At 43.4% G+C, this 26,037-nt stretch overlaps 1 protein-coding gene across 1 annotated transcript in view; it reads right to left on the reverse strand.

Moving 5' to 3' along the window:
• LOC121577721 (rho guanine nucleotide exchange factor 10-like protein) overlaps positions 1–26,037 on the reverse strand; it is a 158,694-nt gene that overhangs the window by 47,625 nt on the left and 85,032 nt on the right. Inside the window, exons 20-21 of the mRNA XM_045223702.1 lie at positions 20,846–20,964; positions 2,191–2,277 (exon numbers count right to left, since the gene is read on the reverse strand). Of these exons, the coding sequence (XP_045079637.1) occupies positions 2,191–2,277; positions 20,846–20,964 (206 nt within the window). The remainder of the gene's footprint in view (positions 1–2,190; positions 2,278–20,845; positions 20,965–26,037) is intronic.

Here is a 26,037-nt window from a genome sequence, read left to right on the forward strand (position 1 = left end):
AGACACAACCGAAAAAAGGTTGTAGACCTGAATTAAAGATCACAATGTGCAGGATATGCAACAACTGAGACTCCAGCACACTGTGTAGGTCTATTGACCTACTATTGACCTCCTTGAAAATAAACATAGAAAGGTCTGTGACCAAGGTCAATGTTGCCAAAACATTGCAAAACACTTAAATCATTGTTATTTATTTATTCTTTAAGTACTGTACATTGAGTTGGGCACAGTGGAGAAGATGGCCAAAGAGCCTTTGTTGATGCCCAATGCGCCAGCTGGGTGCGCCAGTGGAGTGAATGAAAACACAATGTGCTGTGGTCTCTTCAACAAAAAAATATTGGGAGTAAAACAAGGTCAGTAATGATAAAGTCTACTACTATTGTGGTTTCTGGTGCATATTCAAGGTCAAGTATGAAAAATGTATGCACTCACTAACTGTAAGTCGCTCTGGATAAGAGCGTCTGCTAAATGACTAAAATGTAAAATGTAAATAGAGTGTAGTCTCTTCCACACAAACATCATTGTCCTCTAAAAGGCATGGATGCATCCCAAATGTCATTCTATTACCAACATTTTAGTGTACTACTTTTGACCTGAGCCCTATGGGCCCTGGTCAAAAGTATTCGACTAAATAGGGAATAGTGTGCCCTTTGGGATGCAAACCATGTATACCCCCTCCCCCTCGGGGATAGACAGGCCCTAGTCCTCTAAAAATCGAATTGTATTTGCCACATACTTCATAGACAACAGGTGTAGACTAACAGTGAAATGCTTACTTACGGGTCCTTTTCCAACATTGCCGAGTTTAAGATAAAAATTGAAATAGTGACACGAGGAATAAATACAGAGTTAATACAAAAATAGAAAATAACATGGCTATATATCGATGTGCAGGGGTATGAGGTAATTGAGGTAGCTATGTACTGTACATATACTGTAGGTAGGGGTAAAGTGACTAGGCAACAGGATAGATAATAGACAATAGCAGCAGTGTATGTGGAGAGTGTGTGTGTGTGTGTGTGCCGTCAGTATGCATGTGTGTGAATGTTATGTGTGTGTGGGCGTATGTAGTGTGTGTGTGTGTGTGTGTGTGTGTGTGTGTGTGTGTGTGTGTGTGTGTGTGTGTGTGTGTGTGTGTGTGTGTGTGTGTGTGTGTGTGTGTGTGTGTGTGTGTGTGTGTGTGTGTGTGTGTGTGTGTGTGTGTGTGTGTGTGTGTGTGTGTGTGTGTGTGTGTGTGTGTTGGAGTGTCAGTGTAAGTTGTGTGAGTGTGTGGGTAGAGTCCAGAGTCTTCAGAATAACCACTAAAACAATGAAGTCCCAGACAGGGAGCACAGCCTTTATAGCTCGGTCCTAGAGGGCTTCCACTGTCTGGCCTTATCCACACGATTTATCCACCTGATTTATCCACCTACTTTAGGAGGATTACCCCATCAATTGCCCATCCTTCCCAGAAAGGATGGGGCACCAAAAAATGAAACTAAGATTAACAGATTATTTTCTGAGGCATGGTTTTTGACAGAAAGTGGTCCTCTTTTAAATCCAGCTAAATTCCAACAAGTCCAGGGATTGTGGCACTTTTGTCTGCCAGTGAAATTTGCTCCACTCATCACAAAACCCCTCTGCAGTCTTTTCTTTCTCCCACACTCTGGTATACTACACTCTTCTTCAGCTGTCCCCATAGGAGAACCCTTTTTGGTTTCAGGTAGAACCCTTTTTGGTTCCATGTAGAACCCTCTTTGGAAAGGGCTCTACATGGAACCCAAAAGGGTTCTACCTGGAACCAAAAGGGTTCCTCCTTGGAACCCAAAATAGTTATTCAAAGGGTTCTCCTATGGGGACAGCCGAAGAACCCTTTTAGGTTCTAGATAGCACCTTTTTTACTAAGAGCGTTTATGAAAGTGAAGGGTCAGTTTCCATGTCGACAATTGTTTTTGGAAAGAAAATCCCCTTTTTATCCCTTTAATTGGTAAATATTTTGTATTTTAGATGAAAGGATGTGAACAATCCTTAGGCAAATATAAATATAATATTACAGAATAATAATTGTATCAAAAGGTGTAATGGTTAAAGGTTGTTAAATACTTTGGTGTGCGTGTGCGCGTGCATGCCTGTGTGTGTGTGTGCACGTATGAGTTTATGTGCATGCGTGGATGTGTGTGTGTGCCTGTAAGCACTGCATGTGTCACTCACCCAGAGGTAGCCTTGAGGTAGCAAGGTGCTCACTGCAGAGAAGCCTAGCAGAGCACACTGTACCGGATTGTGAACAGCAGCTTCAAGCTGAAAAGGAGACAAAACAAATATTAAGCAACCATAAATATAACCAATGACGTGTATTCATGGGTGCCAAGGGAAGCCAGGCTTCCCCAAAAATGTACCCCCCCAAAAATAAAAAAAATAACATTTAATAACTTATCTTTCCTGAAAGTAACTAACTGCTCTGACAGCAGTAATTAGATGGTTCTGGACCGAGGGAGGCAGTGTAAGAGGATGAACATAGACATGCCAATTTACAAGAGGCTGAATCTCACAGGAAAAAGCATTCGAGCGAGCGAAACAGCGCCCCTCTGTCGCTGTACAGTGGGGGAAAAAAGTATTTAGTCAGCCACCAATTGTGCAAGTTCTCCCACTTAAAAAGATGAGAGAGGCCTGTAATTTTCATCATAGGTACACGTCAACTATGACAGACAAAATGAGATTTTTTTTCTCCAGAAAATCACATTGTAGGATTTTGAATGAATTTATTTGCAAATTATGGTGGAAAATAAGTATTTGGTCACCTACAAACAAGCAAGATTTCTGGCTCTCACAGACCTGTAACTTCTTCTTTAAGAGGCTCCTCTGTCCTCCACTCGTTACCTGTATTAATGGCACCTGTTTGAACTTGTTATCAGTATAAAAGACACCTGTCCACAACCTCAAACAGTCACACTCCAAACTCCACTATGGCCAAGACCAAAGAGCTGTCAAAGGACACCAGAAACAAAATTGTAGACCTGCACCAGGCTGGGAAGACTGAATCTGCAATAGGTAAACAGCTTGGTTTGAAGAAATCAACTGTGGGAGCAATTATTAGGAAATGGAAGACATACAAGACCACTGATAATCTCCCTCGATCTGGGGCTCCACACAAGATCTCACCCGTGGGGTCAAAATGATCACAAGAACGGTGAGCAAAAATCCCAGAACCACACGGGGGGACCTAGTGAATGACCTGCAGAGAGCTGGGACCAAAGTAACAAAGCCTACCATCAGTAACACACTACGCCGCCAGGGACTCAAATCCTGCAGTGCCAGACGTGTCCCCCCTGCTTAAGCCAGTACATGTCCAGGCCCGTCTGAAGTTTGCTAGAGTGCATTTGGATGATCCAGAAGAGGATTGGGAGAATGTCATATGGTCAGATGAAACCAAAATATAACTTTTTGGTAAAAACTCAACTCGTCGTCTTTGGAGGACAAAGAATGCTGAGTTGCATCCAAAGAACACCATACCTACTGTGAAGCATGGGGGTGGAAACATCATGCTTTGGGGCTGTTTTTCTGCAAAGGGACCAGGACGACTGATCCGTGTAAAGGAAAGAATGAATGGGGCCATGTATCGTGAGATTTTGAGTGAAAACCTCCTTCCATCAGCAAGGGCATTGAAGATGAAACGTGGCTGGGTCTTTCAGCATGACAATGATCCCAAACACACCGCCCGGGCAACGAAGGAGTGGCTTCGTAAGAAGCATTTCAAGGTCCTGGAGTGGCCTAGCCAGTCTCCTGATCTCAACCCCATAGAAAATCTTTGGAGGGGAGTTGAAAGTCTGTGTTGCCCAGCGTCAGCCCCAAAACATCACTGCTCTAGAGGAGATCTGCATGGAGGAATGGGCCAAAATACCAGCAACAGTGTGTGAAAACCTTGTGAAGACTTACAGAAAACGTTTGACCTGTGTCATTGCCAACAAAGGGTATATAACAAAGTATTGAGAAACTTTTGTTATTGACCAAATACTTATTTTCCACCATAATTTGCAAATAAATTCATAAAAAAATCCTACAATGTGATTTTCTGGAGAAAACAATTCTCATTTTTCTGTCATAGTTGACGTGTACCTATGATGAAAATTACAGGCCTCTCTCATCTTTTTAAGTGGGAGAACTTGCACAATTGGTGGCTGACTAAATACTTTTTTTCCCCACTGTATATGTAGCCCATCTATCTGATGCTGCCTGTAGCGTCTATCTGATGCTGCCAATAGCATGACATTGTTGCCGCCTGTAGCATTGAATGCAAGGGAAGCCAGCGAGCATTTGGCCTCCCTTTATTAAAAAAAGAATACAATAATAGCCAATAAGCGTTGAGCTAAACTGAGTGAGCTCAACTGTGAATGGAGCTGGCACATCCAAAGAAAAGTGTCAAGGGAAGCTAGTTTGGATTTGGCTTCACACCAATCTCATCTCATTGAGAGAAAAACGTAATTGACAGAAAAAACTTGAATTGTTGCATCTCATTGTGTTGTTGCCCTCCAGTGGCTAGCTAGCTAGCTACAATTGGCCCGTTCCTAAATTAGCCATGCATGGAGATAGGGATTTGGACTTGTGGTTTTACTTAATTCTCCGTACTGGCCAATGATTATTAAGGCAATTCTGATCATTTCATATATTCATTAATAGTGCCCCTTGCCTGAGAGGATGGAAGTTCAATATGTAGCTAGATGTAGTGGGCTAATGTTAAGTAGCTGACTCATCATTGCCCACGAAAGGAAGTTAGGCTAGAGAGCAAGCATTTTAGTCAGGTAGCCTAGGACAACAAAACTCAAAGCGTGTACTGTATGATGGAGTCATAGACCGTTTCGTCAACATGAAAGAGAGGAAGATGGCATTGGCGTTTCTCTACAAGTAGGGTGAATCAACATGTTTTTTGTACTTGCACACACCCAGAAATCAGAACCATGGACAGCCAAATCATATTTAGCTTACGTTGATTGTACTAAATTGTTTTTGGTATCTTTATGTTGCCACTGTATTAGACTAAGCATATGTAGGTGATTTGATGATGTTGAAGTTGAAATGGTGCTGGAATAGTGTAGACAGCTCCTGTTCTCTTTGCAATGTGCAGTAACTCTCCGTGGTTCTAAATCAATAGTTGTTCAGTAGTTCAAAAATGTCTGAAACATGAACTTACTTGACCATGCTGTAGGTCATGTAACTGTTTGTTACATACAATATGCTTTGTGGACTTCTCCAGACAGAGGTTGCTCTTCGGTTTTGTGATGAAACAAAGGTGTGGTTGAATTTATTCTGCCACTGTTTCTTCTTATCGTCTCGGCCTTAGGCCTATATATCACTGTCATAAGGTATATGAACTAACAGGTTATAACGCAAACAATGCAATTATCACAACACATAGGTTGTAATATGGCTTTTCTTTTCTGGCTTCCCCAGGGATTTTACCCATGCAACGCTGCTGAATATTATATATTGTTTTGTTCATTTAGATAATTAAATATTCATCCCCATATGGTTTAGGTTCAGTTGCTCTTCTAGATGGAGAATGATTTCCCTTGGGATCGACTCTACACATCTGGATCGTCTTATAGAGCCCTGTAAGAGGATTAGATTCAGCCAAGACATAGGCCCGTTTCTCAATGGTGTGGTATCAATTCACGTGTTCCATCGTCAACACGTGTTACCATGTCCAGCAGCTCTATCAAGCAGCTCTAAGTTGTCAACCTGTGAGTGACGTTTATTTCCCTGGAGTCTGACAGGTGTTTTTTAACATTTGAATAAACAGCTCAGTCTAAAATGGCCGCTCTTTTCATATTGGTAACTTCCTTTCAAGCAGCACTCACAGCACAGTTCTCCAACTGACAAAATGACTGTACCACCAAAAATGGGAAATTGATGGGGACCCACTGTTTCATGTTGAAATAAACAAAGACACGGATGTGGGATATTTCTTTAAAGCTTTTCATTTGGTAGGATGCCAATCATAATAGTGGACTGTCTAAAATAGGTAGAGTGGGCTAACATACTGTACCTGGTCAGAGTTTGAACTATGGTCTCCATAGCTCCTACTGTTATTTTTACATTTACATTTTAGTCATTTAGCAGACGCTCTTATCCAGAGCGACTTACAGTTAGCGCATACATTATTTTATCGAACCCACAAGCCTGGCGTTGCAAACGCCATGCTCTACCAACTGAGCTACATCCCCTGCCGGCCATTCCCTCCCCTACCCTGGGCCAATTGTGCGCCGCATCATGGGTCTCCCGGTCGCGGCCGGCTACGACAGAGCCTGGATTCGAACCAGGATCTCTAGTGGCACAGCTAGCACTGCGATGCAGACCACTGCGCCACTCGGGAGGATGCACTCGGTTATCATAGCACCCTTGCCCTTTCACTGCTACACAGATCTCTCATACCTACTGCCCACAGCCATCTGTAGCTTCTGTTTCTCAACAACCCCTCAAATACAATAAATGTACATGTACTTGGTTTGTGCTATTTGCACCCTCACAATTGAAAGAGCACAGCTAGTACCTGGGACCTGCAGAACACTTACAGCCATGTTGCTCCTGAATTAAGATGTATATGGGTATGAATGGATGTTGAAAAGCCCCCTTCAGCATCAACTCATTTTCTATTACTAAAAAGTTTGGGAAGGTACAGTATACAGTACATGAAAAACAGGGAATCCACTGGAGGTATGTAAGTGCTATAGGAGTGTGACATTTACCCTGACCATAACAGACCAGTCCAGAGTTGGAGCAGTATGAATCGCTGCAATACAAGGGCTATAACTGGCTTAGAAAAGCACAGCTCTCAGATCTATGAGTCAGTAGTAAAACAATGGAAATAGACATTCAGAGAATAACAGCAACAACAGCAGTCTTAGGCCCGAGGCTTTCAGTGTTGGCCAATGAATAGCTGCTTCTCGTCCTTAGTGTCCCCATGAGACAAAGCACTGTGGGCACGCAGCCTCCCTGACCAGCACTATAGTTATGGCCGTGAGGGAATGTTTATTTGTGGTGGTGATGCTGGGCCACGTGGCAGACGAAACATCTAATTGTGTGGTGCTGGGGTGGGAATGTGGCTCAACTAGGTCAGCTATGGACGCAGCACGCCATATACTGTTGTCCCCAAGGCAGGAAACATCAATCATGGGTAATTTATAACATTCACTTGCCAAGTCCCTCCCTCTCTCCCTTGCAGGGTGTGTTTGTAAACACAATACACACCCCCAAAAAATAATGCTGGACAGATGACTGCTTCTGCCCATCTGTCCAGCGAGTGCGTTCCTCCACATCCCCTCGGTCTCTCTACATCTATTCACATTCATCACGCAGATGCACAGTCTCTCTCCATCAATCTCTTGCTCTGCCTCCCCTTTGTTCCTCTCTCCCTCTCTCTGCTTATAGAGCCCACGTCTCTCTCTCTCTCCCTCTCTCCCTCTTGGCTAGCTACGAGGAGTGAGCTGTTTTTTGATTGGTAATTAAACGCCGGTAATAATATGGCCCCATATGGAAGCCCTGCAGTTAAGAGGAAGAGGCTGGTAGCTGAAGCAGAGGGACAGCAGCATAGCGATGGGATGCTAGTGGTTTTTGTGGGCTGCAGACAGTGGCTTTTATCAGTCACCGGAGACCACTGGCCTTTGCAGGCAATCTTCACAGTCAGAGTTTGTTTTGTCTGTAAGCACTCTCTGGAGAAAGTCAGCTAATGCTAAACGGATCCCTACTCTATCAGAACTGTCCTTCTATATATAGCCCTTCTGTCCCATGTATGTATGTATGTATGATATATATACACACACAACTGTTCAAAAGTTTGGGGTCACTTAGAAATGTCCTTGTTTTCGAAAGAAATTGATTTTTTTGTTCATTGAAAAAAAAAATGCTTTTCTTTCGAAAACAAGGACATTTCTAAGTGACCCCAAACTTTTGAATGGTAGTGTATACGTACAGGAAGCATCGACAGGTACAAATGCAGCATGTGGAGTTTCCAGCGATGCACCCGCTGTTGAGGTTGCCAATTCTAATAAGGTGTCAGTGAGGAACCATTTAAAAATCTAGGTTCGGCTAAGTCAATTGTAAGTCAGCAGCCCACTCTCCCTCACCGTCTACTACAGCTGTCTGCCGAGGGGACCAGAAAAGATCCCAGTTGGAGGGGGAGGATGGAGGGAGGATGAAAGGATAGATGGATGGAAGGAGGCAGGTAAGCCAGATCGAGGGGAGATTTGATGCAGGACTTTGGGGAACGCGGGGAAGAGGGGGAGGGGATCAGCAGGTGAGCTAATTAAAGGGGGATTTGTTGGTGCGATGAGAAGGCGGTCTCCCAGCTGCCGGTTCCCAATGACCCAACGCCCGACACTGGGTCTGCCCCACCCATTACCCCAAGGGTGGGCCAGCCCATATGTCGCCTTCAGGTGGCCACTTAAGTTAGTGTAGGCCAGAGCCGCACTGCAGCATGCTGGAAGGATGTATAGCCATAGATATTCCTACACACAACATCAGGGACTGGCCTTCCCCCCTATGATAGTCACCATTCATGTTTTATCTTGCATCAATGGCAGCCAGACAGTAATATGCATCAACACCTGCTGTCAAATCCAATAATCTGGCCTGTGATTGAAGGTACTGTCACTGGTAACAGTCCACAATAGAACCATGTTTTATATAGTTTGCATGTGTTGTCAGGCTTTTGTCTCCGGTTCGACAAGAGAGGGATGACTTACCCAGAACCAATTAATGTTGTTCTCCTCCTGAGGGAAACACAGGTGAACGTGTGTGTTAACCCTTAATGTTAAGTTCCTGTGCAGCCGCTGTGAAATCTATACTCCACTGTGTCTAAATTTACCACACATTAGATATGTGACGATCGCTGGGCGCGCTTCTACGAGGCACAAATATCGAACCCTGTGGACCTGTAACGTTATCAATGAGAAGTCACACTGCAGCAGACAGGCATTGCATTGTCTGGCTCCCTCCTTGCTTGTGTAATGGATTCTCTTTATTGGAAAGTGTGCTGTATCATCACTTACGGGTTGTCGTTTGGAGTGTGATTCCTGAGCTTACAGTTTGGGCCTGCCCAACAGAGAATTGTGAGTTTATTTGCAGATGTATTATATTTTAAGCTCAGAATTACAACAACAAAACAAGCCAAGAAAAAGCAACCCAATGGATTTAGGTATAATACCCCCAAGGCATCCCTCCCCTCCCCTCCCTTCTCCTATCCTTTCCTGCTCAATACCACATAGTCACAGTGCCCCCCTCCCAATTCCACATAGCAATCTCTCACACGCACTAAGAGGCACTAATAGAAAACCTCCGCTGTTTATTAACTGATAATTGACTGGCTCTGGCGCTCGCTCCCAACTGCATCCCTCACTGCACTCGCCCATTGCTGTAGGCTACAGTCAGGATGGCCAGGAACTAAATTTCTAGTCAAACTGAAATGACTTGCTACTGGGGAATGGCTGCAGGTAAAGTAAACTAAGCAGGTTCGGACTTTCAGGGGTTTTATTGTGTACATGCAGACAAGACTGTGTGAAACAAATCAAGGTCAAGTGTGGCAATTCACCATTACCACCCACACATTAAACTGCCTTGAGCATGTGCTTGAGAATAGGATGTGTTCACTGCATGATACATGTTTAGTATTCTGTAGTGGATTACCTCACAGGAATGTAATCAATAGAGGGTTAGAGTTGAACAGTGGCAGTTGGGTAACGCCCCCTTCCGAAACATAAACCAACACACACACACACAAGCACATGTGCATGCACGCACAGACACACACACACAGTCAGTGTCAGTATTTTTGGAGACTCCCATAGACAGCTTCCAGTCTAAGGAGCACATGGCACTGCCACCAAAGGGACAGCCCTGTGTTTGCTTGTTAGTTGTTCAATATCCTCCAGTGAATCTAACCCAGAAGGATGGCAGGATCAAAGTTGAGACACACTGCTCATGTTTTCATTTCATGAGCTGAATGTTATCCAGTGATTTAAATTCCATGAGCGTCAACGGACGGAGATCAAAGTGTCAACCACCTGCTGTGCTTGCAGCCCTCTATAACTCAGAATATTCAAAGTCATTGGAAGACTATGATTAAACCATCTGCAGCAGTAGGAATGAATTGAATAGGGTGCTGCTGCTTTCTGTTTTTAACACTTCATTGACCTGTAGCTAAGCTCACAGTATGGTCAAAGCTCCGGGCTAAACATATGGCTATCAGCTTATTATTAAGCCTGGCCAGGGATGTCTCCTTCATTTTAATAAGTACTGACTGTCGAGTAACGATTGGCTGTCTCCTTTGGCTATCCCACAGATCATATCAGGCAATAAGTGGAATGAAGTGGGAGAGTGGTTTTGCATATCTCTGCTTTGAGCGCGGCCTGACATTGCCAGGACATCACAAACGTATATTCGTGACTCAACACAGATTTTTCTCTTCCTTGTGTCCTTCACAGTTGCACGCTGACCGATTGCAACATGTCCGGCTAATGTCATGCAATTTCCGCATGTCGCTCACTCCATCCCCGCTGGCTCCCGCGGCCATTGCGGGCGGCTCCAGCTCGCCTGGATGAAAGCGATGGACTGTCCCCCGAAGAATGGGTTTCAAAAGAGGACCATGGGTCAAGAGTTCTCTGTGGCGTCAATCGCCTCCCTCCATCTCTCCCTTCCTCCATCTTTCCCTCTCTCTCTGCCAGGCACAAATCTATCTGCATGAGGCCGAGTCATACTGGGCTATGGGGGATCTCTGCTCACCAATAAGATGTCACAACCACAACGCTGTCTCGACAGGGGTCCTGGATGGCACCAAACAGGAGGCACAGGGTTTAATCCTCCTGATCAGATGGCATGGGACTCAGAACAAAGGGTCCTCTGGTGCCCACTGAGACAAAAACAGTTGGACGTGGGCACAGTTGCCAGGGCGTCTCTACACAGAATCAAGGAGTAATATCCTGAGTTTGGAATTTCCCCTGTACCATTCTATTGTGGCCAGATTGGCTCGACAAAACAGAAATTCAATGCACGACTCTCTCAAAAATACAAATACATTTTCTGTTTTTGTAAGCCGCAACTTGATTCATTTTCTTACTTTTCTGGACAGTGTAAAAAAACAAGCCAACTTTTTATAATAGGGAAGAACTATTACATTTCTGAATATGAACACGGTAGTCAATAAGCCACTATGTGCTCAAAAGAGGGTGCTGTGCTGGGTGCTCTCACAAAGTGCTGTCCTCAAACATTTGGCTTTGTCTTACAGTTTTCTACATGGAGGTAGCTAGTGTTCTAGTAAAATCTGTCAGTGGGCCATGTATTGGATTCAGGTAGAGGGGTGACTGACAAGAGTAATTAGTAGAGAAGAACAGAGAGAATGAGATAACAAACACAGAGAGAAGGAGAGAACAAACCAACGCAACACACATACAGGAACATTCAGAACAGGGTGGGATACAGAACTAGTTTGCTTTGTCTTCTTTATAATGATGCAATGATTTCATATAATTCTGGTACATTAGTCTCCTTTTAAAGTAGGGGAAAAAAAGTATTTAGTCAGCCACCAATTGTGCAAGTTCTCCCACTTAAAAAGATGAGAGAGGCCTGTAATTTCCATCATAGGTACACGTCAACTATGACAGACAAATTGAGATTTTTTTTCTCCAGAAATTCACATTGTAGGATTTTTAATGCATTTATTTGCAAATTATGGTGGAAAATAAGTATTTGGTCACCTACAAACAAGCAAGATTTCTGGCTCTCACAGACCTGTAACTTCTTCTTTAAGAGGCTCCTCTATCCTCCACTCGTTACCTGTATTAATGGCACCTGTTTGAACTTGTTATCAGTATAAAAGACACCTGTCCACAACCTCAAACAGCGTCACTCCAAACTCCACTATGGCCAAGACCAAAGAGCTGTCAAAGGAGACCAGAAAAAAATTGTAGACCTGCACCAGGCTGGGAAGACTGAATCTGCAATAGGTAAGCAGCTTGGTTTGAAGAAATCAACTGTGGGAGCAATTATTAGGAAATGGAAGACATACAAGACCACTGATAATCTCCCTCGATCTGGGGCTCCACGCAAGATCTCACCCCGTGGGGTCAAAATGATCACAAGAACGGTGAGCAAAAATCCCAGAACCACACGGGGGGACCTAGTGAATGACCTGCAGAGAGCTGGGACCAAAGTAACAAAGCCTACCATCAGTAACACACTACGCCGCCAGGGACTCAAATCCTGCAGTGCCAGACATGTCCCCCTGCTTAAGCCAGTACATGTCCAGGCCCGTCTGAAGTTTGCTAGAGTGCATTTCAATGATCCAGAAGAGGATTGGGAGAATGTCATATGGTCAGATGAAACCAAAATAGAACTTTTTGGTAAAAACTCAACTCGTCGTCTTTGGAGGACAAAGAATGCTGAGTTGCATCCAAAGAACACCATACCTACTGTGAAGCATGGGGGTGGAAACATCATGCTTTGGGGCTGTTTTTCTGCAAAGGGACCAGGACGACTGATCCGTGTAAAGGAAAGAATGAATGGGGCCATGTATCGTGAGATTTTGAGTGAAAACCTCCTTCCATCAGCAAGGGCATTGAAGATGAAACGTGGCTGGGTCTTTCAGCATGACAATGATCCCAAACACACCGCCCGGGCAACGAAGGAGTGGCTTCGTAAGAAGCATTTCAAGGTCCTGGAGTGGCCTAGCCAGTCTCCAGATCTCAACCCCATAGAAAATCTTTGGAGGGAGTTGAAAGTCTGTGTTGCCCAGCGACAGCCCCAAAACATCACTGCTCTAGAGGAGATCTGCATGGAGGAATTGGCCAAAATACCAGCAACAGTGTGTGAAAACCTTGTGAAGACTTACAGAAAACGTTTGACCTGTGTCATTGCCAACAAAGGGTATATAACAAAGTATTGAGAAACTTTTGTTATTGACCAAATACTTATTTTCCACCATAATTTGCAAATATATTCATTAAAAATCCTACAATGTGATTTTCTGGTTTTTTTCTTCTCATTTTGTCTGTCATAGTTGACGTGTACCTATGATGAAAATTACAGGCCTCTCTCATCTTTTTAAGTGGGAGAACTTGCACAATTGGTGGCAGACTAAATACTTTTTCCCCCACTGTAGCTAGCTCTCTCTCTTGCTTCTCCTTTATTTTTGAATAAATACATCTTCTTTATCTCTCTTTGAGTAAACTACTCACCACATTTTTTGCACTGCAGTGCTAGCCAGCTGTAGCTTATGCTTTCAGTACTAGATATATTCACTGATTCTTTGATTAGGTCGACGACATGTCAGTTCATACTGCAAGAGCTCTGATACATTGGAGGACGTCCTTTGGAAGTTGTCATAATTACTGTGTAAGTCTATGGAAGGGGTTGAGAACCATGAGCTTCCTAGGTTTTATATTGATGTCAATGTACACAGAGGAGGACAGAAACAAGCTGTCCTCCGGCTACACCATGGTGCTACCCCAGAGAGTGCTGTTGAGACTACTGTAGACCTTCATGGCAAAACAGTGTGTTTTAATCAACTATTTGGTGATGTGAATATATTTAGTATAGTTTTATCTAAAAAGGATAATCTTTTCTGAAATGTAAATATTTTATTTTCTGAAATTCACTGAGGAGGATGGTCCTCCCCTTACTCCTCTGAGGAGCCTCCACTGCTGTACCTATGTTTGTCCTGTACAACTGCAGTCCTTCCACGGGGTGCTGAAATTCATACTTAATTTAAAAAACTTTTATTGAATACAACCACCTACTTTTTCCTAATTTGTGTTGCTCAACTCAGCGCGAATGTGTGCCAATTGAATTGGTCAGTGCTATCCGGGTTCCTTGGGACGTCCCTAACCTAAACCCTAACCATAACCTTAACACGTACTCTTACCCTAACCTAACCCTTACCTAACTGTAACCATTTTAAATTTAAACTACAATGGTGTAGGAACGTCCCAAGGATCCTGGATTCCACAGATCCAATTGAATCTCAGTTTACGTAGCATGTAGTATGTAGTACGAGCAACACAAATGAGGAAAAAGTCAGTGGTTGTATTTTTATTAAAAGTATGAATTTCAGCCCCCCATGGAAGAACCACAGTTGTATAGGACAAACATTTTCAGAATTGAAATTTTTACAAGAATCGACTGATGGTGACTCAATGTTGTTGCTAGCAAATCCTGCGACCAGTTATCAAAAGTCAACTCCGCCTCGATATAAGAGAACAGAGTTCAGTGTTCCTCAGCTAGATGGAAGCCAGACAGAAAAAGCTTTAAGCAAGGAAAATCAGAGGGTTTTGATAACCATTTTGCTACCATGGTAATCACACAAACAACTCAATGCATGCGACCAGATAGTCCACATTTTCTGTCAAAGCATACATGTGTTATGGAGCACTATCCAAAAAACCCATAGATAGGGCTACAGTATTCATAATGATGTCGACATAATTCAGAGGCCTGAACGGATGATAATATAAAGCACATGTGATTGATCCTATCTTCATACATATTTCATTGCCATACTTTAGGTCTATTTCCAATAAACCTCATATACTTCATCAGTGCTATTTGACTTCACCTCTGAAGTCTCTACAGATCGCCACAACACTAACAATCTACTCACAGGGGAGCCTAATGTACCCAGCAGGAGGCTGAGGTAGCGGAGTTTGTGCTGACTATCACCAGCAATATAAAACATTATCTTGGCTCAATACTCTTGGCATCTGATACTCTTTAGTGCTGACATAAAGAGATCCACAAAGAAGAGAGCTTGGTCTCTGTCTACAATACATCTGGGTTAAGATGTTGGAACAGCCACACATCCCAGTGAGTTGTTTTCTCTAAAAGCCAGAAGTTTGGCTCTTGCCCTAACACTGTAGAGAGTGCTTCTTTGATGGGGAGTGTTAAGCAGTAGGAGCTTGTGTGCTGTCACTGTGGACCCATTACGGTGACGGTGACAAGCTAGGCTAGGCGTGTCTGGACTGCAGCAGTTTTTTTTTGCTGAGCCCAGCGACCCTGCCCATTTACTGGGAGGCCCAGCCATATCCAGGCGACACGTCTGTTGTGATCCAGCTAGCACAGAGAAATTAGATTGACACTTCCTCCTGCATCCCCATAATCCTCCCTCAGAGGGCCTGTCTCCTTGTCCCGTTTGAACTGTGGGGATGAGCAGTGGCTGACTGTTTGTGTGGAGAGATCAGTTGTCCTCTGACGCTGGGTGACACACCAGGAGAGAGGAGGAAGGAGATGAATAAACAATTGACAGATTAGGGCTGTTTGAAATTAACCCCCTTCACCAGAAATCTATAGCCCTCCTAATGAATTACGCCGCTCCTGTGAGACAGGGGGGGTGGGGAGGTTACGGCTTTAGCAATTAATAAAGCAAAGCCTTGATGAGGGTTGGGGGAAATGGCTGCAGGGACGTAATGTGCTTTCCAAACAGGCAAGCACAGGCACTTTTGCACCCCGCTTTTTGTGTGTTTGTGTTTGCCAGAGAGATAGCGCTGTGAAGTAGAAAGGGAGCCTGCCATGCCCCAGCGGATCTGTGTTGAGGAAGAGCTTTTAATCCATGTTCTGGCATCTGTTCCCCACAAATCAGAGAGGAGGATGATATCTGCTGCTCAGAAAGGAAGAGAACGACCTTCATGAAGAACAGAGGGAGAGAACGATTGCATAAGGTGTCATCCTGATGACTTTACCCAAAAACATGTTAGGGAGGAAAACAATAAACCAACAGATGGATATTGCATCAGGGAAAAGGGCACCTTTCTCCTTTCCCCTTTCTCTTCCTCTTCTTTTATCCATATTTCATGGGCACGTCGTCTATGGCATGGTGACAAACACACATACAGCCTTCAAATTGAGCCACCTTTTCCACCAACAAAATAACAGCTTCGAGTCATTGTTATAAATCAGCAGATCTTTTAAACCCAACAGAGCTATAAAAAGACTCCATTAACACTTACAGCCTGAGACCAGTGGTGATGGCCCTTCTACAAACTAATCTCCAGCACTCTGAGTCACTCCTTTAGGGCCAGTAGTAGAACACGCCACTGCTTCCTCTCTTATCACCCATCAGCAGGAAAGATGGATGAGACAGAGAGCGGGAGGGACATGCACAGCACGCAGCACAAACACACACAACAAGTCCAGTAAACAAGCGCAGAGAACCCAGTGACCATGTTTAATGTGTCTACACTGCACTGAAATGGTCTCGCCATGACGTCTGTTTAATGGATTTAAAAACCCAATAACAGTGACCTTGCTTGGCGAGGCTAGTGATCTCTGTGAACTAATCGAGTGTTTTAGGCAGTCTCTGTTGCAGTCTGTTCACAGGAGCTAATCCTCAACAAAAAAAATAGAAAGGGAGGCTAACCAGCTTGTCACTCTCCACTTCAAAGCTTTCATAATGAAATCTGCAAAGGTATTATAAGAGCTCTACTGCTGCATACCAGCCGTCACCATCTTCTTTCCTTCTCCTAATGCCTCATAAACGGAATTGTGGAAAAAAACAATTCTGAGAGTCTTTGCAGCCTTAGATCTCTTAGAGCCCTACGAGACACTGAGGAGGATGCTTTTTCAGTCTGTATGTGGAGGGTTTCTGCTGTGTGTCAAGGCGCAGGCATGCCCATTTCTCTCGACGCTGCCTTGGTGATCAAGAACCGCCATCCTCTAGGCTCTAGGGAGACATGTTGTATGCACAAGCATGATCTTCACTGAGACAAGCATGATCTTCACTGAGACAAGCATGATCTTCACTGAGACAAGCATGATCTTCACTGAGACAAGCATGTGATATGCTCTACAGTGACCACCACAGCACACATGTGATGTGATGTCCTCCTACTGGATTGGCTGTTGATACCTAGCACTACCTAGCCTGGTTGCTAGCTTGCTAACACCCACGTGAAGGCGAAGCTAACGTGGCTTTCTGAATTATTGTGTTATGTGGAAAGGGGGGTGAGGGGTATAATATTATGTCTACTCTGCTATATTACAACACAGTCATTTCCCATTGAGGGCAATCAAAGAGTACTTGCTGCAGCCCAGGAGCTAAAAATACACCGTCTCAGGGATGATCTCACTACAACGGTCCTATGCTGTGTCTACACTTACATGCAACTTACATGACTTACATGCAACTTCTGCTATCAAAATACGAAGATTGCATTGAAAAGACAGGTCTAGATGCACAATAGTCGCATTGTGGTCTGATTGTGTTCAGATCTGTCTTTTCAATGCAATCTTCGTATTTTGATAGCAGAAGTTGCATGTACATTCTGACACAATGTCCCCCATGGAGCTGCTATACAGATGTAGGATCTTAATCAAATCAAATCAAATGTTATTTGCCACATGCGCCGAATACAACAGGTGTAGACCTTACAGTGAAATGCTTACTTATAAAAGCCCTTAACAAACAATGCAGTTTTTAAGAGAAAAAAAGTGTTAAGTAAAAAATAGATAAGTAAAAAATTAAAAATAGCAAATAATTAAAGAGCAGCAGTAAAATAAAATAACAGTAGGGAGGCTATATACAGTGGGTACCGGTACAGAGTCAATGTGCGGGGGCACCGGTTAGTAGAGGAAATTTGATCACTCTTTTGTTGCTGAGAATGTTCCTATACAGCAGGAAATGCAAACTTGTAGTGTTTAAAGGTTTAAAAAGGCTTCTTAAGTTTGTAATTTCCACTTTAAAATGTATCAACCACCACAATAAAATGTCATTAATTATAATCCACATAATAATTCACATTTCCTGTAGCAAACTTGCTCAAATTATGATCCTACATCTGTATGATCATCATCATTGAATCTGCTCCATTAGCCTGGCCTTGGAGCATCTGAGTGGGCCATACGCTAGATGGAATGGAAATAGATGGCCTTGGGAACATAGCAGACCACTTCCCTGTGACATTCAGATGCCTACTCACGGTGGAGAAAGGAGGAGAGTGGAGTGGTGAAGCTGGACCCTGGCTGGGGGATTCAAGCTGATCACCACAGACAAGCTGTAAAGTGTACGCTGGGAGTCGGGAAGCAAGTACAGGGAGTGAATTTAATAATAAATGAAACATGGAACGAAACACGAGTAGCGTACAGACATGATACACAAACACAGAGTCAATAACGCCTAAGGAAGAGACCAAAGGGAGTGACATATATAGGGGAGGTAATCAGGAAGATGATTGAGTCCAGATGTGCCTGATGATGACGTGCAGGTGCGCATAATGATGAATCTCAGGACCGGTGACCTCGAACGCCGGAGAGGGAGTATACGTAATACAAGCCAACTAAAACCCTTTTAACACCCAGCAGAGTTAGACACAGGCAACAGCCTATAGCCACTTCCCTGGGCACTTTGAAACATTAACACTCACTTTCACCCATCAGTATTAGTTTTATGAACAACAGGTTCACATGTCATTGGTGAGGTGGGCAATGGGGTAGGGGTATGGTGTTCTAATAATACAATACATTCTACAAAGACCTAATTTCAACATACAGTAGAGCTTAAAGCTGGAGGCATTGCATGGTTGACAGATTCTAATTAGTTCCAAGAACAACAAAGAGCTACAGGATGTGCTACATTAACGATGACAGCCACTGCTTATGTGCCTCAGAAGTGGGTCAAACCATGCCTGGTAGACTGGGTTGTGTGCGTGTGTGTCAGTCCCTACTGATCTCACTCAACAGAGACTTGTGATAAGGGTTATCTCCGGTGCCTGACGACTTTGCCAAGCAGCCCTCTCCATCTCCCAGCGAGCAGAGCAGAGCAGTGTTCAGAGTATAGAGAGCACAGCAGCGATCAGTGGGCTGAGCTCCCTCAGGTGACCCGCACTCTGCTCACATGTTGTTCATGCTACGCTGCTTTAGAATTTTATTTTTCGTTGGTAACGGCTCTGGCCCCTTCGGCCACATCTCTTTTAATCGCCCTCACTCAAGTCAGACTGCCAAGTGAGGCTGCCAACGCTGGAGAAAGAGATGTTGGGAGCTTTGGCACAGAGAGGCATGTGCTTCCCAGTGGTAGTGCAAAGGCAGAGCTGGAGAGAGAGGGAGGGAAAGAGGAGAGAGAGATATGAGAGAGAGAAGAAGAGAGAGGGAGAAAGAATGAGAGAAAGACAGAGAGAAAGAGAGAGGAAGGGGGGGCTGCTGTTGAGTTAAGCCCCTAATCACAGGCTGTTCTGCATGAAAGACTTACCACCTTCTCTTTGGTTAAAGAGAAAACACATTCAGCTCGCCTCTCCCAGTTCCTGTTCCCACATCCTCTACATCAACAACTAATGTGCACACAAAAACATTAATTTCAGAAACTCACCCGCACAGTCACATACTGTCATGTAAGCACAAACACAAAAACAATGCTGTCTCTCATCCCGAGGAAATAATTCAGTATCAGGCAATTTCACGGTCAGCTCATATTAATGACAGATATGCCCTTCTGTTGGCATGCTCAGGTGCTTCATTTGTTAGTGTTAGAAATAGAGAATGTGGGCAAATCCTCTGAGGCAATGTGGTCCTTCTTGCTCCAAATCCATGAATTGCCTTGGCTCACTCTCTCAGCAGGTGTACCAGATATTAGTAGAAGAATCCAGAAGCCCCATGCAACCCTCTGGGAGCGTTCTAAAACCCACAGTAATAGAGAGGTATGTTTGTCTCCTCTAGACTCCAGTGTTCCAGCTGCCGAGGACCCCCCTTGCTCTGTTGCCCACATAGCTTCCAGACAGACTATTGGGTTGTGTGTGGGATCTTAATCTAATGTCGGAACATTGATTTATGCTTGGGTGTCCCACGACCATTAAGGTAATTGCCTGATCACTTTATAACATCCTCCTCTGGTGGTCATTTGGAATCTCCCACCCACCTTGCGATGCAAGCCCCATAACTGCATTATAGCTGAAAATGTAGTCTGAAATATCATCTTCCAGCCACTGCAAATTGATTTTATAACTCTTTGACAGAGTCCTGAAACCCTTTTAGTCTGTCTCTCACCTGAGTTTGCCATTTGATCTACGAGAGGCTCCCAACTCTTAACAGGCTCTATCGATCGCCACTTTCTAGCCAGCTTTGCTGTGGAAGGTACAGTGTCACCTTGTAATTCCAAGACTCTACGGTCGTGTCTAGAGTTGGCAGTTAATAACGTTCTGATCATAGAATTCTGAACACATCATGCGTTTACATTTACATTAAAATGTGTCCACCATGTCCACATTGTTTCCGGATTCCCTTTTCCCGTGCTATATGCAAATGCAAGTATGCAGTAGCTAACCTCTGTAACTAGCCAGAAAGCTAGCAAGTAAAGCGAAATGCTGATGACGTCACCCACTGTATGCGCTTTCGGTAGCCTGATTGTGTCCAGACTGAGGAGAAATCCGTACACAATGTGTCCCTGACCGTCAGCCAGATCTGAACAAAATCAGACCACAATGTGGCTTTTGTGCATCTAGACCTGTCTTTTTAATGCAATCTTCATATTTTGATAGCAGAAGTTGCATGTAAGTCTGAAGTGTAGACACAGCCTAGGACCGTTGTAGTGAGATCACTGTATTTTTAGCTCCTGGGCTGCAGCAAGTACTCTTTGATTGCCCTCAATGGGAAATGACTGTGTTTAACTGCACTGTAATATAGAAAGAGTAGACATAATATTAAACCCCTCATTCACTGCTTGTTGCTGCTGTCTGATTATTGATTGAGTGGTGATGTTGATAGGTGGCAGCCATTCTGTTAAGCCCTACAGTGTGCCTCAGTTCATGTCTGAGAAACAATTCTAAAAACTATCGAAGAACCCACACTAGACTGTTTAACTTGAAGACTTGAGCCGAACAAAGAGGCGTTTTAATCTGGAACTCACCTTCCTGTCCGAGGATTTGGTTGTAAAGACAGGCACACGGCAGGAGAGTAAAGGCCAAAATGGTGCCATAGTCTTCCCTTCATCCTCTGCACAGAACCATCCTGGTGTGTTCTCCTCTCCTAGAAGAAAAGACGACAGGTTTTAATTCCACTCAATCATATGTCGTAATGGCATATACCTTGTAACTGTATTTTTACTTACTGCAGTTGAGCCTTCCAAGTGTGCTCTTTAGGACTCACTTCAAATAAGTATTCACAAAAAATATGAAATACTTGACTGAACAGTGGACACAGGTCTATTTTATTGTTTCCAAAACAAAGTGTAACCCAATGAATTGGCTTCAGGTATGAAATATGAATAGGATAATTAGAATTGTGTGTGTGTGTGTAATCAATCAGAGGCAGGGGAGATGGGACCAGGTACAGCCACACGCCCAGCCGCCCCACACTAGGACAACACTGATTAAGGCACTGGTGTTGATCCTTTATGAAATAGAAAATAACAGCAAGAATCTGCCCCAGCAGGAGAAAGGCAACTGCTGGTTAATAAAGAATTTGCCATCTGAATACCTCGAAGCCACTAAAACAGGTGCTCCCCCTCGCCAGGCACAACACAGATCTGCCAAAATTCCTCCATTAAGTAATTTCGTAACTGTCAATTGTAACTAACTAAAACGCAATTGTGTGCGCAATCAAACAGCTTGTTTTAATTTACTCCCTGTGTCTTGTGCATAACTTTATATATCAACATGCAATAAGCCACAGAAATACAGAGTTGCTGTTTCCAAAGCATTAACATCACAGTGTAGCCTAAACACCTCATTTGGTTTGAGATGTGTGACCAGTTCATTTTACAGGGATGGTTGTTTTTGCTATTTGGCTGTTGCAGTGCAGGTAGGAATACAGGAGACTTAAGGGCCAATTAGTTGAGTTCTGTCTCCCCAACTCATAACATTTCAGATGGGTTTCCCTTAACAGGACTGGTACACAAAAAGAGGGAGTCAATTTGCAGGTGATACAGTACCTCAAGATGTTGCACTGCTTTTAAACACTTATTCTCTGCTTTTCCATAGATAAATATGTACGGGAGACACTTACATTCAACACCTCTTAACTCTGCATAGCTTCATGTTTACAAGCCTCAGTTAAAACATACAGTATATATCCAGTCCAGTACTGTTAGAGTAATTGTTCATGATAATACACATTTATAACCTCATTGAGATTGATGACCTTCAAAATATGAATCCATTCAGTGATGTTTGTTGTTGTTGTCATGTCGTGTTGCTACCATGCTGTGTTGTCATGTGTTGCTGCCATGCTATGTTGTTGTCTTAGGTCTTTATGTATGTAGTGTTGTGGTGTCTCTCGTCGTGATGTGTGTTTTGTCCTATTTTTTTTACATTTTATTTATCCCAGCCCCTGTCCCCGCAGGAGGCCTTTTGCCTTTTGGTAGACCGTCATTGTAAATAACAATTTGTTGTTAACTGACTTGCCTAGTTAAATAAAGGTTAAATAAAACATTTAAATTAAAAGAGAGTGAGAGGACAGGTTCAAGGTCAAAGCCCCTTCTGTTGAGAGGCTTTCATTTCTCATACAAATGCTTTCATATTTCATATGATAACTTATTGCATATTTCTCTGAACCAGTGTGAATAAGAACAATGAAATGTTGAGTGTGTCTTTAGAATGATAGAGTTGAGATGTCTTTTGACAACAATGCTAAGAGAAAATATAGAAAAGTCCAGGTTTTCTTATGAGCCAAAAGAAAACATACTGTATCGCTAAAATCCACTAGTCTAAATCACTGATGGGTGGTATTTAGGACCATGTTGAACATTAGGTTGCAAATGATGATGTACTGTAGCTCCCTAGTGTTGGTCATTTAAATACAAGTGCACATGCACTACACACAATATAAATGGTACAGTATTTGACCAGAGCAACAAGATGAAGTCTCCTGCCAGAGAAGACTACCTGAAAAATCAGAGGAGCAGGCTCAGACAGATCATCGACTGATTAATCAATAATGATGAAGTTGGGCTATTTAGTGTTAGGGTTGGAATCATGTCTTCATAACTGCAGAGTATTCCTTAATGATCCCCCTCTGAGGTTACCTCTGAGCCTGTCTCAGATAGAGCTCTTCCCAGGGAGGATCAGGGCTATGAGGGTAATTTATTAAAAGGCTGTAATTGAAGGCAGATTGCCCGAAGCTGGTCCACGTGGGTCAGAGGGTCCACTGATTTCCTTTGCTGATCACCTGAATGCTCAGTACCTTTCTTCAGCTAATAATTAACTTAGCATAAATAACACTCCGCTATGTTCGGCGTCCAAGTGATTGTTGGTTCAGCAAAGGTATTGGTCCTGCTGGTTTTATTTGTTGTGGAGGGTGATATTAAATACCTGAGTATTCCCAAGGATGTGTTACCCATTCTGATTTCCTTAAGTACTGTGTGCATGAAGGGAGGGAGGAGAAAAACAAAATACAGGGAGTGTGAGAACACACCCTTGCCCTGGCGTTCAGCCTTTCCTATGTGTTAATGATGACAAATAAATGGTGTCTGCCCCTCGGAACAAACGGTAATACAGAACCAGTCTAACGTAGGCCTTAATGAGAGACAGACAGTCACTTCACACACATGCTCACAAGCACACATGGGTATGAGCGCGCACACACACACACATACACACACACAGGGTCAAAGTCGCTAATGAATCAGAGATAATACATTCTATTCACAAAATACCCTCTAACCCTTTCAGACAGAGCAGAAAGCCAGAGCTCCACAGCCAAATATCTCTCTCCCTCTCTCCCTCTCTCCCTCCCTCTCTCCAGCTGCCATTATTCTGCTTAATGTTGTGTTGTAAACTGAAGCCTCATGGAGAAAGATAAACAAACAACAACGTGTCTCATCAGGTCTGACTGAAAGTAGGAGGAAAGAGAGAGAGGAGCTTGGCCTAGCCACTTAGTACATCACTGGTCAGTACACCACTGCCAAATGTGGAAAAACCTTGAAAATATCAGTTGTGACAGCTTACACGCCATCACATACAATTGCTGGCAGGAGCTGCGTTTGGATGTCAACCACTCAAAATAAAACCTTAGTACCAATACACTAAGGATGGATACTCTGGAGGTAAAACAGTCATCCACTCTAGTCTTGAATGCTGCTGTGGGGCTGCTTCTCTATGCCATCTGGCTGCTTCATACACAACCAAACAAAAAAAGAATCCTATAATATGACTTCTATTGCCTGGCTACCCAAACTGCCTGGCTACCCAAACTGATGTTTCTTCCCCACGATGAGTCTGGATTTGCCTCCCTCACCTACGATTTCTAGAACGCAAACACATTCTTGGTCCTAGAAACCAATGGGTTGGGCCAGAGACAGCCTACATGATGACGTTATCAACTTTGATACTCTGATTGATTAGATTTGTTGGACACGATCCAATCGCTGATGAATTTGTTTTGTACAAGCCCCTCATTTTGAAGTCACACAACAACTTCTAGGATGGCAGATTCAGACAATGTATGTAACGTTCGATAGAGCAGCGGAAGTTGCCCCCATCCCAAATTTGTTGTTGTCTTGAAAGATGAGACGTTGAGGATTATAATAAATACCACTTAGATGTCATCATAAAACTCATGTCATATACAGTGTCAACGTTTATGATCATTATGTTTGATGTACAGTTACAAGATGACATGGCATCATACCCTGCGTTGTCCTGATCAGAATTAGCCTATGTTTGTCTATGTGAAGAACATTTGCTGTGGCACATGCACCTGAATGCACTTATGACTCCTTTCTATATGCACCAAAATTATGATCGGTTTCCTTGAATTGCATTGCGAAAGCCTAACACTGTAATATCATATTTTATACTGTAGAAGACTTCTTTGAGTCATAAAGGTGCATTGAAATTACTTAGGAACTGTGCACACTTTGGAGAGGTGTGTGGCCACTTGGAGACACCAGTTAGTCCTCTCACTCTTATGTTGCACCTACCCCACATTTTCCATCAATATGCTTAGCATGTTACTGAAAGTATCCATAGTATTTTCTGATTTTGTTATCAAGAAATGAGGCAGTAAATGTAAAATGCACATACAATCAACAGTGTAATGTTTGGATTCAGTCGTGTCAGGTGAACTGTTGTGTCCTCACCTTTAGTCTAATAATTTCCCCATAATCTCCCTTTCAATTGCTACCATAGATACAGTGAGGGAGAAAAGTATTTGATCCCCTGCTGATTTTGTACATTTGCCCACTGACAAAGAAATGATCAGTCTATAATTTTAATGGTAGGTTTATTTGAACAGTGAGAGACAGAATAACGACAAAAAAATCCAGAAAAACGCATGTCAAAATGTTATAAATTGATTTGCATTTTAATGAGGGAAATAAGTATTTGACCCCCTCTCAATCAGAAAGATTTCTGGCTCCCAGGTGTCTTTTATACAGGTAACGAGCTGAGATTAGGAGCACACTCTTAAAGGGAGTGCTCCTAATCTCAGTTTGTTACCTGTATAAAAGACACCTGTCCACCGAAGCAATCAATCAATCAGATTCCAAACTCTCCACCATGGCCAAGACCAAAGAGCTCTCCAAGGATGTCAGGGACAAGATTGTAGACCTACACAAGGCTGGAATAGGCTACAAGACCATCGCCAAACAGCTTGGTGAGAAGGTGACAACAGTTGGTGCGATTATTCACAAATGGAAGAAACACAAAAGAACTGTCAATCTCCCTCGGCCTGGGGCTCCATGCAAGATCTCACCTCGTGGAGTTGCAATGATCATGAGAACGGTGAGGAATCAGCCCAGAACTACACGGGAGGATCTTGTCAATGATCTCAAGGCAGCTGGGACAATAGTCACCAAGAAAACAATTGGTAACACACTACGCCGTGAAGGACTGAAATCCTGCAACGCCCGCAAGATCCCCCTGCTCAAGAAAGTACATATACATGCCCGTCTGAAGTTTGCCAATGAACATCTGAATGATTCAGAGGAGAACTGGGTGAAAGTGTTGTGGTCAGATGAGACCAAATGGAGCTCTTTGGCATCAACTCAACTCGTCGTGTTTGGAGGAGGAGGAATGCTGCCTATGACCCCAAGAACACCATCCCCACCGTCAAACATGGAGGTGGAAACAATATGCTTTGGGGGTGTTTTTCTGATAAGGG

This window comes from Coregonus clupeaformis, chromosome 12 (assembly GCF_020615455.1).
Source record: "Coregonus clupeaformis isolate EN_2021a chromosome 12, ASM2061545v1, whole genome shotgun sequence".
NCBI lineage: Eukaryota > Metazoa > Chordata > Actinopteri > Salmoniformes > Salmonidae > Coregonus > Coregonus clupeaformis.